General features: G+C 50.2%; 1 protein-coding gene across 3 annotated transcripts in view; it reads right to left on the reverse strand.

The window, feature by feature from the left end:
* The window catches only part of FRMD4A (FERM domain containing 4A), a 216,649-nt gene that overhangs the window by 20,263 nt on the left and 180,186 nt on the right, over positions 1–16,200 (reverse strand). For all 3 annotated transcript variants that reach the window (XM_058532438.1, XM_058532437.1, XM_058532439.1), the window contains 6 exons: positions 13,026–13,254; positions 10,039–10,095; positions 7,169–7,403; positions 6,188–6,355; positions 3,419–4,281; positions 802–898 (listed from right to left, as the gene is read on the reverse strand). In XM_058532438.1, coding sequence (XP_058388421.1) covers positions 802–898; positions 3,419–4,281; positions 6,188–6,355; positions 7,169–7,403; positions 10,039–10,095; positions 13,026–13,254 — 1,649 coding nt within the window. The remainder of the gene's footprint in view (positions 1–801; positions 899–3,418; positions 4,282–6,187; positions 6,356–7,168; positions 7,404–10,038; positions 10,096–13,025; positions 13,255–16,200) is intronic.

Here is a 16,200-nt window from a genome sequence, read left to right on the forward strand (position 1 = left end):
CACTGACAGAACGTAACATCCACTTCAAGGCAATGTCTTAGGAGCAACAGAAGAGGCAGAAGTGTGAGGAAAGCAGCTTCCGTGTATGTGTCGGACTCTTCAGTAGATCAGAACATCCCAAATGTCCATGAGACTATAACGCTCTAGGCCTACATTTAAAGCTACAAAAGGAGCTGAATTGGGGGTTCATTTTGCTGTGGGCCACTTCTTAAAGATCCCAAGGTACCTGATTCCCTTTGTTTGTTGATTAAGAACAAGCGATTGGCCAGGACAGAGATGAGATCTGAGCCTCCTGCCTTTTTTCTTAAGAGGCATCCTGATAGCAGGACAGTGGACACCGTGAAGCATGTAAGATGTCAGGCCGGGCCCAGCACAGGGCGGGTGCCTAACTGTTCTCTTTCTCCCCTCTCTCCTTCTTTTCTGGCATTTTAAAGTCGGCCTGGTACAACCAGAACCCAAATCAAATGTTGTCTGGAATTCTGACCAAAGAAGTGCAATTCGACTTCCAGCACCCATCTCCCCCACATTCCCGGGACCACTGCCAACTTTAAAAGAGACACTTTGCCCATATGAAGGGACAGTGATGGAAAGGAGAGGGGTAGAAGGTACCAGCAATTCATGGGGCTTCTTAGGAAAGGAAGGAGTTTCCCAGTGATGAAGAACACTCCTTATTCTTTCGCTGATACACCCTTCTGTCACTAGGATCTGATACGTATTACACTCTTCCTAACTGACAAGGAATGCTGAGGATCATTCTAGAACCCAGAGGAGGAGGATTAAAGGTCTGAAGGGGGAACTCACCCAGTCTGCCAGGTTAGGATGTGGTGGGGACTGCTTGGGGGGGTCGCTCCAACTTCACTCGACGGCGTTGAACTTCTCTGGCTTTGAGGTAAGGCAGCTGTGTGCAGGTGGTGCAGAAAAGACAGCAATCAAGACACCGGAGGTCTGTGAATAACCTTCTTCCCAGAGATGCTGGATACGACCCCGTAGCAGGGTCACAGTGGAGAAACATCCACCCCTCCCCCCACATTTGGCTAATTGCATCTTCTCCCCCAAACTATGCAGCTCCATTCTGAGCCAGGCTGACCGGGGATCCTACGTCCCTGCTCTGCCACTCCACAGCAGCAAAGAACCGGAAGCCCCCATGGTCCTTTGAGGGAGCCCTGGGCAGGGCTAATGCAGGGAGGGCCTATTTCTCTGGACCCCAGGGAGCTACGCCCCAGGGCATTTTCAGATGCGGCTCAGGGTTAAAACTGTGCTCTTCATTACGAACGGAGAAGCCCCAGAAAGGTTCTCAGAGCTTGCTCTCTGCTATTTTAGGCTTATAATTTACCACTTTAGGACCCTTCAAAGGGGGCAGGGCTTTTAATAGCTCCTCCAAATCGGACTACTAGGAGTTTCCAGATGTGGGCGGGATTTTTCTAGTTGGGAAAACTTAGTAGGAAGTAATCCTACTTAAATGCATCCTTTGCTTTCTTGGGAATGGAATCTTTTTCATCAATCAACTTCAGATACAGCTTCTTAAAAAATACGTTCCAAAAAATGTACCTAATCTCTTTAAGTAAAGCAGATCTACTACACAAGTGCTACAATTTGAAAGAACGTAAACACTCCCTTCCCTCTGTTGGACGCGGCTGCTTCCAGCAGGGTTACAGAGAACCACGCTCTTTAAATGGCATGCATCATATACTCGTTCATTGATTCTCAAAATCCTCCAGGGAAGTCGGCAAATTGCACCAGGCTTATTTTACAGACAAAGTTGGAATATGGAGAAGGCTCTAGGACCCTGAGGTCCATGGTTCTCTCATGATTGCCTGAATCATTTTTATTCTCTTCTCTGGAACGTGTCATTTGGCCAATGAGCCATAATAAACAAGTCAAAGGGGATATGGGGCCAGATGCAGGAGCCGTGTGGCCCGGCACACCTGGGCAGCCAGCCGGTCCTTCCTCTTTGCCCTGCTCTCTCCAGACCCCAAGCATCTCCTTCAGCTCCCCAAAGACGAACGCCCCCTTTTCTGTCTTTAAGATCACCCCTTTCCCCTGATCTTTTCCTTTACTTAATTCTCTTTCCAGTCACAAGTCAAATCCTGACTTGGAGTTCCTTCCGTTTGCTGCTGATTCTCATTTCATTCTTATACTTTTTAAATCAGTTTTATTATGTCTCGAAATCCTCCCCCACTTTCTTTTCCTACAGTGTGATGCAGACTGCACACTTACACACTGATGCAGCCTTATCCCTGCACACATGCCCCCCCCCCTTATGACTGCTATGAGTGTGTAAACGAGTTCATATACGCTATCATATACGCTAGTGACTGCTGAACAATCACTGCTTATGGTCATCCTCGTTATTTCTTGGAGAGGGACTGGGAAGGGAATGTAACTTTTTTTTTTGTGAGGAAGATTTGGCTCTGAGCTAACATCTGTTGCCAATCCTCCCTTTTGCTGAGGAAGATTAGCCCTGAGGTAACATCTGTGCCCATCTTCCTCAATTTTTTTTTTTTTTTTTTTTGTATGTGGGACACCTCCACACATGGCTTGATGAGCAGTGTGTAGGTCCGCTCCTGGGATTCAAACCTGCGAACCCTGGGCCGAAGCAGAGCATGCAAACTTAACCGCTACGCCACTGGGCCGGCCTCAGGAAGGTAACTTCTTAAGGGAAAGGATGGTTTCTCCCATTGTTTATTTGATTCAGTACTGCTTAATGCTCTGAGTGCAAGAATACAAGGTAACTCTTAATTTGATTATGAAAATTTTAAGATGTATTATCAACAAATGAAAGCACTTTATGAAAATTACTTTGGCTATACCCTAACATCACTGAAATGGGAATTTGAGGAGCAGTCAGGAGTTATCTACGCAGTCACAGGTGAGGTCAAATGCAGAGCTCGGCCACTCCATTCGTAGCCAGTCTGCCCCCACCTGGGGAGATACTGGCCAAATCTCAGCACTGCAAGACCCAAGTCCATGCCTAAAGCAAGCTGTCCTCTGCAAGGGTATCACTCAGGTCTCTAACTTAACAGCATCTCGCTCTTCACCAGGGTAAAGGGACAACTTTGACTGGACAAACCCTGAGACACAACTTCACATAACTTCTTGGATATCTGTCCTTACAAGGAGAGGGGGCTGGAGGGATGGTTTGCATCCCTACTAAGGAAGCTTAAATGAGAGCCACTTGGGAGGGCACCCCTTCCCAGGTCTTTGTCACTCAGCAAAACCAGGGCTAGAACGGGAGGGGGTGAAGGAGGCGGCTGGAAGACCTCAAGTCTCACACATCTGACAGCTAAGTTTCTGGAATTAACGATCTCTTTCTCCACCACATGCTCTAAGAAAATCTGAAAGCCCTTGAAATGAGTCAACAGTTCACACCCAGGCCGCACCACGTGCGCGCAGGGCCGCCCCCCTGTCCCCCCCTCACCTGACGTGGCCTTGCACATCTGGGGCATCCTGGTGACCCTGCTGTGCGCCACGAAGGTGCTCTGGGAGGAGGTGCTGTACTGGGAGCCGCTGTCCGAGGAGGTGGAGCTGGTGTGCGACAGGCGGCTGTGCTCCTTGTGCGAGGCCGCGGAGCGCTGGTACCACTGGCGCAGCTCGTCCGAGACGGCGGCGCGCCCCGCGCCCTTGTCGTGGGCGCCCTCGCGGCCCAGCGACGGAGTCCGCAGGATCTGCGAGCGCGACGGCGTCAGCCGGCCCGCGTCGCCCTCGTCGCCGCCGCGCCAGCTCTCCCTGAACAGGCCGCCCGCCGTGTAGGAGTTGGAGGTCTTGAACTGCGCCTTGACGCTGTAGTGGCCCTCCTGGTCGCTCTCCAGGCTGCGCACCACCACGGGCGTGGCGCCGCCCTCCACGTACAGCGGGTACTCCTTGATGCGGTACTGCGAGCTCGGCTGGCTCTGGCTGTGCAGGTAGACGCCGTGCGCGCCGCCGCCGCGCGCCGCCAGGTTGGGCATGCTGCCCGAGTTCGCCGCGCCCAGCGCGCCCGCCGCCCGCTGTCGCTGCCGCTGCCGCGCGCGCGCCTTCGACGGCGAGTCCTCGGCCAGCGTGGAGTAGTTGGCGTTCATCTGCGCCGGGTAGTAGTGCTCCGAGCTCGAGTGGCTGGTGCAGGACGAACAGTCGTCCATGGGGTCGGAGCCGTTGCTGCTACGAGTCCGTGGGGTGTAGAAGTCGGGGCTGCCCGTGTCGTTCTCCGAGCCCAGGAGCTTGCCCTGGGACTCCAGGCTGGAGCTCCGGTGCCTAAAGTGCAGCGCGAGGCTGTGCAGTCGCGTGGGGCTGAGGTCCACCGACCTGCGGGGAGACGGCCGGTGGGTCTGGGGGGCCCAGGAGAGGGGCGTCCGGGGGGAGGGAGAGGCTCTGCAATCATCGCTCTTGGGAAAGAGCAAAACGCCACACCGCCCAGAGCCGCCCGCAAATGCGCGCCTGGGAAACGCCGAGTCTAGGCAGGGTTGCCCTGGGCATCCAGGTGCTTCCCTTTGTTCCCAGGTGCAGACGGGGACTGGAGGGGTCTGCTGATCCCTGGAGGCGAGCCCCGGCCTCTGCTGTGCCTTTGGATTCCGAGTGGGATGTGGGGCTGAAGACAGCCAGCGCCCACATAAGGGTTTTTTTCTGAAAAATGTATGCCAATAGCCCAGGGCTTTTTTTGTTTGTTTTTTAAGGTGGAAAGGGATTCTACAGATAGAAAAAGAACCAAGAGGATCCCTATTGTAGTATTATGCTAAACCAGATGACATGCCCATTTTTGTAGGTCACAAAATGAGTCAGTATTCAACTAAATACTATTATGAAACCCACATACACAGATTTCCATCTCCCATGAAGACTATAAATTGGGAGGTGGGTGGACCATGGAACACTTACAAATGACTGAGGCAATACTTACAGGCCACTACTATGTTTGTAATCGATTCTGCTTATCCGAGTCCACGCTGTGACTATCCAGCAATATCACAGGGACAGAGACGCAAGGACTACATGTAAATTCACCGTGGCCCCGTTGGCCAAGTCCAGGAAGAGGTGAGTTCTAGTTCTGTCACTCGGGGTAGAATGTGAAGTCCCCACCATGTGGCCTCTATGACTCTGTCATGGGTTTCCTCTCTGGTCCCACCCTCTCTATCACTCTGTTCTGGCCATACTGGCCTCCTGAGAACATGCCAAGTGCAGGCTTGCATCCAGGGCTTTGACCTTGCTGTCTGTCCCCTGAATACCCTCAGAGCCTGCTACCGCATCCATTTAGGTGTTTGCTCAGATGTCACCTTATCAGAGAGGCCTTCTCTGATGCTTCCATTGAAAAGATGATCTCTTCTTTCTCTCTCTAGCCCCTTGTCCTGTTCATTTTTCTCCTCCTCATCACCACTTGACATTTTTTCACTGTGACTCTGTCCCGACTAGAATGTAAGTCTGAGGAGAGCAGGGGTGTGATCTGTTTTCTTCACCGCTCTATCCCCTAGAATAATACCTGGTTCATATAGGCACTTGATAATATTTGTTGCATAACTGCATGAATGAATGAACGAGTGAATGCATGAATGACTGAGGGAATCTTGCCTGGAGAGCTCAATCTTATCCCATATAAAGTGGTTCACTACTTAACGGAAGATCACACCATCTGTCCTTTCGGCTATGGTCCCTGTGGACTCAAGTTTTTGATAAAATGGAATGATGGCTTTGGTTTTGCCTCTTTTTAGAAAATGAAGGTGTGATTCACTGTAGCCTCACTTTTGCCTGTTCCTTTTGCTCTTGAATGAATTTACACCTTGAGGCATTAAAGAGTCCAGGATAAATTTAGGCCCCAGTAGAAAGATACATGAGGACTACCCAATAAAGATCACCCCATCAGTGCAAGGTTGTTCTGGTCCCAACACTCTGCCCTGCTCATCCAGCCACCCTTTCCTGCCTGCATTTCGATTAGGAAAGCTCCTTCCATGCCCGCCGTCTCCAGGGCATTCTCCAGCTGACTCCTGGTGCCCGTTGGGCATGGACAGCAGGATATAAAGGGTCTCTTGGCTAACAGGGGTTTACTGCTGCCAGCTCATTTTTTTTATTCTGCTTCATTTTAAGGAGAACCCACTTCATTGGTTCAGGCCTGACTCTAGTTCATCCATTATGTGGGCCAGTTTGGAGCCAGCGATGCCAAATTGTACAAAGAAAAGCCTGGTCTAGGGAGGGAGATGGCCCGAAGGCCAGGTGGACTCACCTCGTGGAATGAACATAGTGGGGACTCCGGACCCGGAGGTCTGGTGTGGACGGCATGCTGGACTGCGAGTTCCAGTGAGGCAGGCTGCGGATGGGGCTGTTCTGCAGGGAGCTGCTTCCCCCTCCTGCTTCGGCACAGCTCCCCGTGCTGGGGAAACGCTTGTGGCTGCTGCAAACCAGAAGAGGCCACACTGGTCACTGCTAGACAGAACCGCACCTGCTCCCCAGCAGGTGACTAGCCTTGGGACATCAATCTTGATGTCAGGAAGGCTTGCCCAGGATCCCACCCTCGCTCCTTCAGATCTCTACTCTGGTTCTCAGCCTTTCCCCCAGGAGTGGTGGGGCTCCTCGTCCCTGACCTCCCGCAATGTGAGATGAAGACCCTCGTCAGCCTTCTCTGGAACAGGTAGCACGACTGTTCTGTGAAGGCCCTGCCCTCAACCACACTGTCTGTTTTCCAAGAGACAAATATTTACCAGTCTGGGCACCTACTTAGAGCTTTATAGAGTGTAATGAAAGGAAATGAGAAAAACAGAAGCAGACCAAAAATGTCTTCCAAAAAACCCTCTCTACATCATCAACTGAGTAACGAGCTGATAATGCACGGCTCGGGTTACAGCTGTTTGGCTCCAGAATTCTGTTGGATGATGGCTTAGGGTTCTGAACCACTTTGGGATTCCTGCGAGTGGTCTCTCACTTACCATTTTGGAATAACACTGCCTGAGATTTCCTAATTAATTCCTGTGGAATTTAACAACATTAAAGCCATCTGCCAACACACTGACTGGGAGCCAAAACCCGGATTTCCCTTTGAATGACAAATCTGCACCTCGACAGGGTCAGCAGCAGAGGGCGCTGTGAGCACGGCGCTGTTGAAGGGCCACCCCAGGAAGCAGGAAATAGGTTGACTGGGATTTTGCCATTTGTGGACGCTATTTGGGGCAGCCTTTGATTCTTTCAGTGACCTCCCGACCCCGCTCACCTGGAATGACCGTGAGAGGAACGTTTCTTGACCTTCTCGTAAGGCTCATCTAAAGAGGACTCACTCCACATTTTGGGCTTTATGGGTGACTTGTCATAGTCGTTGCGGTGATAGTGCATCTGCCTGAGTCCTTCCAGGGACTGGGGCGGGGGCGGCCTGTTGTGCGATGGTGGCCGAGGAGGGAGTCCCTTGTGAGGAGACTGTAAGGGGGACAGTGTGGTGACCTGAGAGTCTTCTGCACAAAGATGGAAAGAGAGGAACTGAGCAAGGGTCATCCTTCCCGCCGACCCCAGACCGACCCCCAGCCACCTCTGCCCCCACGTCAACACCTGGGGGCCAGACAGGCATCCATATTCTGAAGGCACCCCAGGACTCTGCCACAGTTGTCAAGACAAGTCAAACCAGAACAAACCAAGCCCAAACTTAGAGCAGCATTAAAAGGGAAGAGAAGTTTCCCTTCTGATTAGCTACAAATGGAGTGAACCCTGAATTTCATTCAATACCAACGACAAATGATTGCTTTGTACCCAACAGCAAAATGTCCTCGTTATTATATTGTCAGTGTTCCTGCAATAGACAGTCAGCATCTAATTTGCTTCGGAGGAGTGTCAGCTCTCTGAGGTTTTGTCTGTTTTGTTCACAGCTATATCCTCTGTGCCTAGAATGACTGTTGACACATAGTAGGTGCCCAAGAAATATTTTTCGGAAAAAATGAATGAAAGTTTATCTGTCGGGTGTAATTACCGGCTGGTGGCTCTAGGTATGTACTCTCTCTGCTTTCTTCGGAACTGTCTATATTGTCTCATAAGGTGTTCCCGTATAATATTTTCATTTTGGAACTGCTTTAGGTTCTTTGGGAAGGAGATGAGCTACAAATATTAGATATGAAAGAAGATTCTTCTCTGCTTTCAGGGGAGTGATGCTCGGACACAGCAGTGTGCTGTAGGACTCTGGGAGAAAGCGAAGTCAGTCAGTCAAGGAGCGAGCTGTGGGCGAGGCTGGTGGGGACAGGAATCAGCAGTGGACGGGAGAGGGGAGGAGGAAGGGAAGAGCCCAGGGCTGCATCCAGCTGGGGCAGCGGCTGGTGAGGAGGAGCAGAACAGGAGCTCTGGTCAAGGGCAAGTGCAGCAGACCTACTGTGCGCACTGGGATAAGCAAGTGCCCCAGCTGAGAGGGGGCCTTCAATTCCAGGCTAAGGAGTCAGGATTCAGTCTGAAAGCCACAGGAAAACATTGCAACCTCTTAAACACAGAGGATGTCAGCATGGAAATCCTGTTTAAGAACTGGTCATCTGGCAGGGTTCAAAAGTGGCCAAGGCCAGGAGAGGGGCTAAGGAAGGAAGATACTCAGTGTTGCGAACCCGGGGGAGGGCGGCCTTGAGCAGAGAGAGGCAGGAAAAATGCAGTGTTCCTTGTGAAGGCAGAGAGGCAGGGGTGCAAGTCTGAGGGGAACCATACGCAGAAGCAAACCTCAAAAGCCCCACGACCTTTCACTTGACCCTCAATCCATGTCCATCTAGTATTCTTTCCACAGCCTACTTCTCAATCCCCCATCCTTGAACCCTGGGCACACGCTAGGCTTCCACTCTTTTACCACTCAAATCAGTAAAGGAAAGAGTCCCTACAAGGCGTGAGCCTGCGATGGGAGTAGGCGGTCCAAGTGAGGCAGTAATAATACCCCGTAGGGCCCCTTCAGAGTCTGGGGGTCTGGGACGTGGGAAGGACACTGTACTCACAAATGATGCATCAAAATTAGCTAACGACAATATATACCTCCCCCAACTCCTCTATTACAAAGGAATCTTACTGAATTGTTCTTGTGCCCTCCTTTGGAGGGACTGGAGTCCACAGAGGCCAAAACCAGGGCTGATCTCTGATATTTAAAACACGTCTTCCTGCTCCCCTGCAGCCCCATCTCCTCCCCACCATGGAATGAAGCTGACGATAAAGATATTACCATCTGATTGCTCATAGCAGGGCCAAGACAACTGGGTAAATAACCCGCAGCCTTTCCCCATATCAATAGCAGTTATTATTATTCCTGCAATTGTCATCATGGCTATGACTCGGGTAGACGTCTAATGTTTTCTGTCTGACTAGCCACTTTTCACTGCCCATCTGAGGGTTCCCTAAGAGCAACAAATTAATTGCCACTTAATATATTTCCATATCATTAATGCCCTGGCCTCCCAAGTTTTGGGTTAACATCCACAGGAACATTCTCAGAGATGGTTCTGTGTTGGAATTCTTTCTTCCCCAGTATGTGGTGGTGGGCTGGGGGGTAGGGGTGGGGGATCAGTTCTGTTTTCCTAAGAATTTCCCAAGAAAATATCTTGAAAATGACTAGGTTTTTAGAGGGAAATAAGACAACTTTCAAGGCCTGACCAGGCATCTAAAGAGACCTCTTCATTTTCACTATTTCTCAGGAAGGTACAAAGGGTTTGTTGTGTTCCTCCTACCCCCAGTCTCTCCCAGTAGGTTTCAATCGGTGATTTGTGATCCAAACCAATGTCCACTTCTTTCCTCCAGAAATTATGAATACTCAAAAGGAAGGTATGTGTGGTGTTCGGATTCTCTATTTAGTAAAAACGTGGTTTTGGCAACTAAAAAAGTGAAGTACCACTCACTGAATATCACCTTAAATCTTACCTCTGGGCCACTGGGAAATACTAAAATTCTGCTAGACATGGTTATGGAGCACCCACCCACTCCCAACCAAATGGGTGACACTGGGGAAAGAGGGATTTGCAGGGAATCCAGTTGCCATCTTGGCTGGCTCTTGCCTTTCCACTGGGCTGTCCCAGACCACACACAGCTTAATCCCAGTTTAATCTGTGCTCTGAGATCTCAAGCAGGAAATGGACAACCTACCATCCTCTAGAACAAGGGCATCTGAGAGGGAACTGTCTTCACTGGCAATATTTCCATCTGAGAAGACAAAAAGGAAAAGTCTATGAGTTGAGCACATCCCTTGGACAAAGCCCCGTTTGTGAAAATTGTGTGTTTAGCACCATCCCATATCCTTTCCATTCTAATCAGAAAGAACCCATGAAATACAATGAAAATGCTGTTGGGCATTTCCTTTGACAGTCCCTGGGGTGGGTCATTAGCTCACTCCCCTCACCCCTGACACGGCAATGTGGCCCTGTCTTTGCATATTTGCGCTCCTGTTTCACAGGACACAGCAATGCTGAGTAGCTTGATATCCAACATAAAGGCCGCTTGGCCTGGTTAAGCCATATCATTGTTCCAGTCCAATCTCAGGGCACGTTCTAACTAAACCAAAGGAAGTGAACTGCTATTTATTCTACAAATGAGAAACTAGGGTAAGGAACTTAGCTTTGCTCCTATGACAATAAATGGCTTCTCAATAAACTTCTTAAGCCATTAGTAGAGAGCAGCTTGTTTAAGCTGCTAAATACAGCTTCTGTCCCTCCAAAGCTTATTTTCATAGACACCATTCAATTCACCATGAGAACATGCCCAAGAGGGAGACCGTAGATAATCCTCCACCTGTAACAGCTGGGGAGACTGAAGCACATCTAGGGAGAAGTGGTTTGTCTGGGGTTGCTCTGCTCTCCTGGCAAAAGGTCTCAGGTCTTCAGATTCTAAGTTTTGTGTTTTATCTCTTCAAAGAAAAAAACCCCGCTAAGGAACTAAGAGGAACCTGAATTATTCACTCCTCTAATTTAAGTGGGCTCATGTGAGGAAAATATTATTTCCACGAGGCAGCAAAACAGAAAAAGTCTATTCTTGAGTGGTTAAAAAAATGGCTGAAGGCTTGGATGGGATGATAAACCAGTTGGTACAGACAGTGATTTAAAAACAGCATCTGTTGGCAGTTCTAACAGCATAGCTCTCACTGGGCAGGCTGGAAAACCAGGCTCTTTTGTGGCCAACCAGCGAGACGTTACTCCTACGGTGCCCCTCCCAGACTCGGCTCTGTTGGCCATTCTGGATGCTTCTGCAGAGGTAGGATCCCCAGTGCCTTCAAGGGGCAGAAGGAGGTTTCAAAAGACCACCAGACAGAGAAGGGCTGATGCCTGCAGCTCCATCAGGAAGTGGGGGAAAAAGTGACAGTCTTGGTTGGCCAAGGATAACAGGGCAAGATGGGGAAAGATGGTTATTCCAAATTTCCTAGAGCAAAAGGATTTTTTTTGTTGTTTTTTTTTTGGTGAGGAAGATTTGCCCTGAGCTAACATCTGATGCCAATCTTCCTCTTTCTTCTTTGCTTGAGGAAGATTAGCCCTGAGCTAACATCTGTGCCAATCTTCCTCTTTTTTTTTTTTTTTTTTGCAAGTGGAACACCGCTGCAGCATGGCTGGTGAGTGGAGCAGGTCTGCGCCCATGATCGGAACCCATGAACCCCCGGCTCCCGAAGTGGAGAGTACGGAACTTGAACCACTCGGCCACAGGGCTGGGCCTGGATTTCTTTTACGGTCTATTTTTTTAAAACCAGGAATTCACTTTATTCGTATTGCTTGATGGACTGTGAACTAGGAGACAGAAAACCTAGACCTTAGCATCTTGGAGTCTCCAGTATATCATTGCTTCCCCAGTAGCCTACAGTTTTAGGCTGTGGATTTATGTGTATACATATATACACACACACACACAAACACACATAAATAAACAGAATTATGGTAACATATACATAACATTTACTATTTTAACCTTTTTCTTTTTTAAGGTCGGCCCTGAGCTAACATCTATTGCCAATCTTCCTCCTTTTTTTTCCTTTTTTCTCCCCAAAGCCCCAGTAGATAGTTGTATGTCATAGCTGTACATCCTTCTAGTTGCTCTATGTGGGACGCCACCTCAGCATAGGTTGATGACGGGTACATAGGTCCGCGCCCAGGGTCCAAACCGGCGAACCCCGGGACGCCAAAGCGGAGCATGCACACTTAACCGCTATGCCACCAGGCCGGCCCCTTAACCATTTTTAACTGTACAGCTCAGTGGCATTAAGTACATTCGCATTGTCATGCAACCATCACCACCATTTATCTTCAGAACTTTTTCATCTTCCCAAATGGAAACTCTGTTCCTATTAACCAATAACTCCCCAGTCCCCCCTCCCCAGCCCCTGGTAACCTCTATTCTACTTTGTCTCCCTAGAGCAAAAAATATTTTAAACATGCATAAGCTATGAAAGCATATTTGATATATATTTTAAAAAATTTGGTGATTTAGGGGAAAAAAAGGATTGTAATAGTTTGGGGGGCTTGATGGTTGGTGGTGAATTTGGGGTATTTCCTTCTAGTGTTTACCAAATATAATCACCCAAACTCTTAACACCTCCCAACCCAAGTTCAGGGCTCTAGATAGTCAGAGTGGGGCGGCCCAGCCGTCCCCAGCTTCAGCTTTGGCATAGGAGCCCCAGGAGACAGAGTCAAACTGAGGAAGACAGGGGGTTGGCGGGGGCTGCTGGCCTGCAGTGTGCCCTAGCCACCCACCTTTCCTTCCAGACCTGAGTAGGCTGATCAAGTCCCTGAGAATGTTAGAGCCCCAGTGAGCTCGGGGCTGGGCTGGGCTGGCACAGTTATTTAGCTCAGCGCATGGTGAGGGCTGGAAGGAGTGTTTAGCTCATGGCTGCAGGTTCTCTCAGGGAGGCAGTAAATAGTGATGCTGACAGCTCAATTTCTATGACCCCTCTCATCTGTGGACCTGAGTGCACTTTATTGCTCTCATCTCGTATCAGGCCTTTTGGCTTCATTTTATGGATGGAAAAAGTGAGGCACAGGAGGTGAACTGGCTTGCCCAGGTCACGCAGGGAGGCAGGCTTTCGGCCCACGCACAGGATGGAGGGCCGCTGGGGGCGAGGGGCAGCCCGCAGCAGGGGAGGGCTCAGCACTGACCTTCGATGATCAGCGAAGCCCTCTGGGTGGGTTTCTTCCCAGACTTGACACGGTTCTCGTTGATTGCATTTTCAATCTCCTGCAGCTTCTTCAGTGCATTCAGATAGGAGGTCTTCCTTTGTTTCTTCAGTTTTTTGCTGACGTTGGGGTCACTGGCTAGGCGGCGGGCAGCCTCCGTAATCTGGGATTGAATGGCAAACTCTCGTTCCAGGCGTTCCAGCTCGGCTTCCTGTGGGAGAGCCATGGCTTACACTTAGTGGGATGCTGAGCAGGGAAACACCTGTCCTCCCGGCCCCTGCCCAAGGCGAGCAAGCCCTCCTTACTCCTTGGGAGACACGTGTACTAGGAAACCAGCAGTCCCAGTGCCTAACCCCCAACTTTGCCTGACCCCACAGTGGCCCTGTTCCTAAAATCTCTGGCAGCCTGGTGCCCTGGGCACACCCCCTTTCGAGCCTCTTGGCCCCTGGTCCATTCTGGAGACAAGCGTTGGTCCACACACTGGCACCACCATTGAGAAGCAAAGAGCTGCCACGCTGCAGGCCCTGGGGTCGCTTGGCTTCATTTCCATCGTCTCCAGCAAGACGCATGAAGACCAAGCCTTGGTGGAAATTCAGAGCCCAGTTGGTGGGCATCTCCTTTCCATTTGGGGCACAGGATGCAGCAGTATTTATTTTTAGAGCAGCGTTCTGTCATGCTTTCCTGTGGGTTTGCTAACAGGGAGCTCACACGTGTGCCTCACCCCCACCCTCCCACACATGCCCTCTGTCTCCCATATTTCAAGCCCTTCATGTTGGGACTTGTCCCCACTCACTCATGTCTCTTTGGGGAGCCCTTCTTGCAAGCTCCACCTGTCCTCTCACTCTAGCTCTTTCTGAAAGCTCTGCTCGGGCTGTGACTGGCCCTCCATGAGGCCTGGGTGGCGGATGGTGGTGGAGCCAGTTCCCTTACTCCCTGGATTGCTTCCCAGCACTCTCCTTCCTCGTGCACCTCCCTCCCACCTCTACCCCTTCCTTTGGCCAGAAGGAGCAAATGGATGAATTTTCCCTCAGAGTTTTGGTCCCGAGGGAAATGAAGCTGTGACTGCCAGGAAATACCTGGGGACCTGGAGGATGAAACCGCGGACGGTGGATTTGCTGCTGGTCTCTCTGCAACTCAGAGTGTTTCAAATACCGACCGCGAGGCCAGGGGAGACCAGGCCTGCACCTTGTCCTAGGTCATCCATGGTCACGCTCAGGTCCCACAGGAATTGATCTAACCATACAGATGGAGCAGATCCCCAGTATCAACAGATTCTTCCTAGTTAATGGCCGAATAAAACATTCTTGCCTCTGGGCACCACGTCCCAGGCTGGATGCCTCCATCAAGCACAAAACTCTTAGCTTGATTTCATTTCCTTTTGAGCACTTGAAGCCTGAAGGGAGCGGGCACCAGGCGTGAGAGGGAAAGCTGAAGATTAAAGGGAACTATTTAGGAGATGATCAACTCCTTCCAGTTCCTTCAAATGCCCGCTGCATTTGTTCTCTTGGAGGGAGAAGAACATGGAGATGGACTCCTGCCCAAGGTCTTGAAACAAACAAGTCACCGAGGACAAAGACTGTTCTGTGAGTGTGACTCCATCTAGCAGCTGTTCCCGGGCTGTTGCAATAGCCCTGGCCCAAGGCGCCGACCCAAAGGGTTGTGGGAGCCCAGGACAAATTCTAGCTACTGGAACCGAGACAAGCACAAGGCTGGCAGCCCGGTCTGCTGTACAGATGCTGCCTGCTGTGTGGACAGGGAAGCCAAGCGCACTTCCAGGAGGAACAGGGAGCAGCAACAGAGCTGGGGGGAGCTCGTCCTTCGTAGAGGAACTCTGCACACATCAGCTAATTCTGTGGGACTTCTTTTCAGTAATTTCAGAACGGTAATATGCAGGGACAGGTAAGGATGCACATGGAATTCTCGGGGAACTAAAGTCATCGTTTACTGAAGAGTGTGACGGAGCAGCTGGCGAGAAGGTATGGTGGGACTACAGGAACAATGGGGCATGGGGCTCACTAAAAGTGGGGTCTCCTCTTAAAAGTTTAGTGCCAGGGGTCTGCCCAGCATAAGGGGAGTGGCAGTTCTCAGGCAATTCTGATGACAGCCAGATTTGAAAAAGAGCCAACCAGGTGGTCTCCTAAATGCCACCGCCCTCACCCCAGTTCTGACCCCGGTAAAATCCTGGGCCCACCCCCAGTCACAGCCCCTCTCTTCTAATATCTCATCTCCATGTCAAGCAACTCATGTTGATAGCGCATCAAGCAGGTGACAAGAACTGAGTTAAATGTTTTTCATATACCAGCTCATTTAATCCTAGCAACAACTCCAAGAAATAAGGATTATGAACTTCATTTTATGGAAGAGGAGAACTGCCTGGTCGAGCTTTAGATCTAGATGGAACATTCTGGTGTGTCCACCAGTTCCCAAGGACCTGCCATTGCAGATCTCAGGAGACTCATCCACCACTTCCATTGGCCCCAGGGCACCTGTGGTCCCCTCTAAATTCACCCTCCCACTAACCCACCAGGTGTTACATGAGAACGTTGGTTTCTCTCAATCACTTTTTTGAAAGACTAAATATGTACGGTATTCCCTTCTCCACTGGCTTTGACTCTTGCCCTTTTAAACTCTCTGTTCAATAGCATTTTAATGAGTAACTTTATTCAGAATAAATTTGGGAAGACATTTCTTGGACATGACCCTAGGGCGTGAAGGTACACCTGGCCTTGAATTTCTCTGGATGACTTATTAACCAGCTGGAGACTCAAGTTTTCTCCCCCTAAATCTGAACTCTCCAGTTCCAGCCGCCCCAGTGTTTAGTCAAAGAGGAGAAATGAACAATGCTTCAGTGCCTCCTCCAAAGGCCAACAAGTAAGGCCATGAGGGCCCATCTTGAGCATCCTGCTCACGCTCTGGCAGCAATTCTAGCAATGAGGTGAAGTCAAGGCCACCGAGGGCAGACCCTACTGTCTTTCCCCAGCCAATGGCATCCCTGCACCTGTTGGCATGGCCTAAGTTTTCTTTCCTCTTTGGTTGTTTTCTTCCACAGATCAGACATTACGCTTGGCTCTGAGTAACAAAGGGCTGGGAGGCCATTAAAAAGACAGGTAAGTGCACACGGTTTTATTGGAACGTTCTCTCAAGCTTAACTTAGCCA

The sequence above is a fragment of the Diceros bicornis genome, chromosome 36, assembly GCF_020826845.1.
Source record: "Diceros bicornis minor isolate mBicDic1 chromosome 36, mDicBic1.mat.cur, whole genome shotgun sequence".
NCBI lineage: Eukaryota > Metazoa > Chordata > Mammalia > Perissodactyla > Rhinocerotidae > Diceros > Diceros bicornis.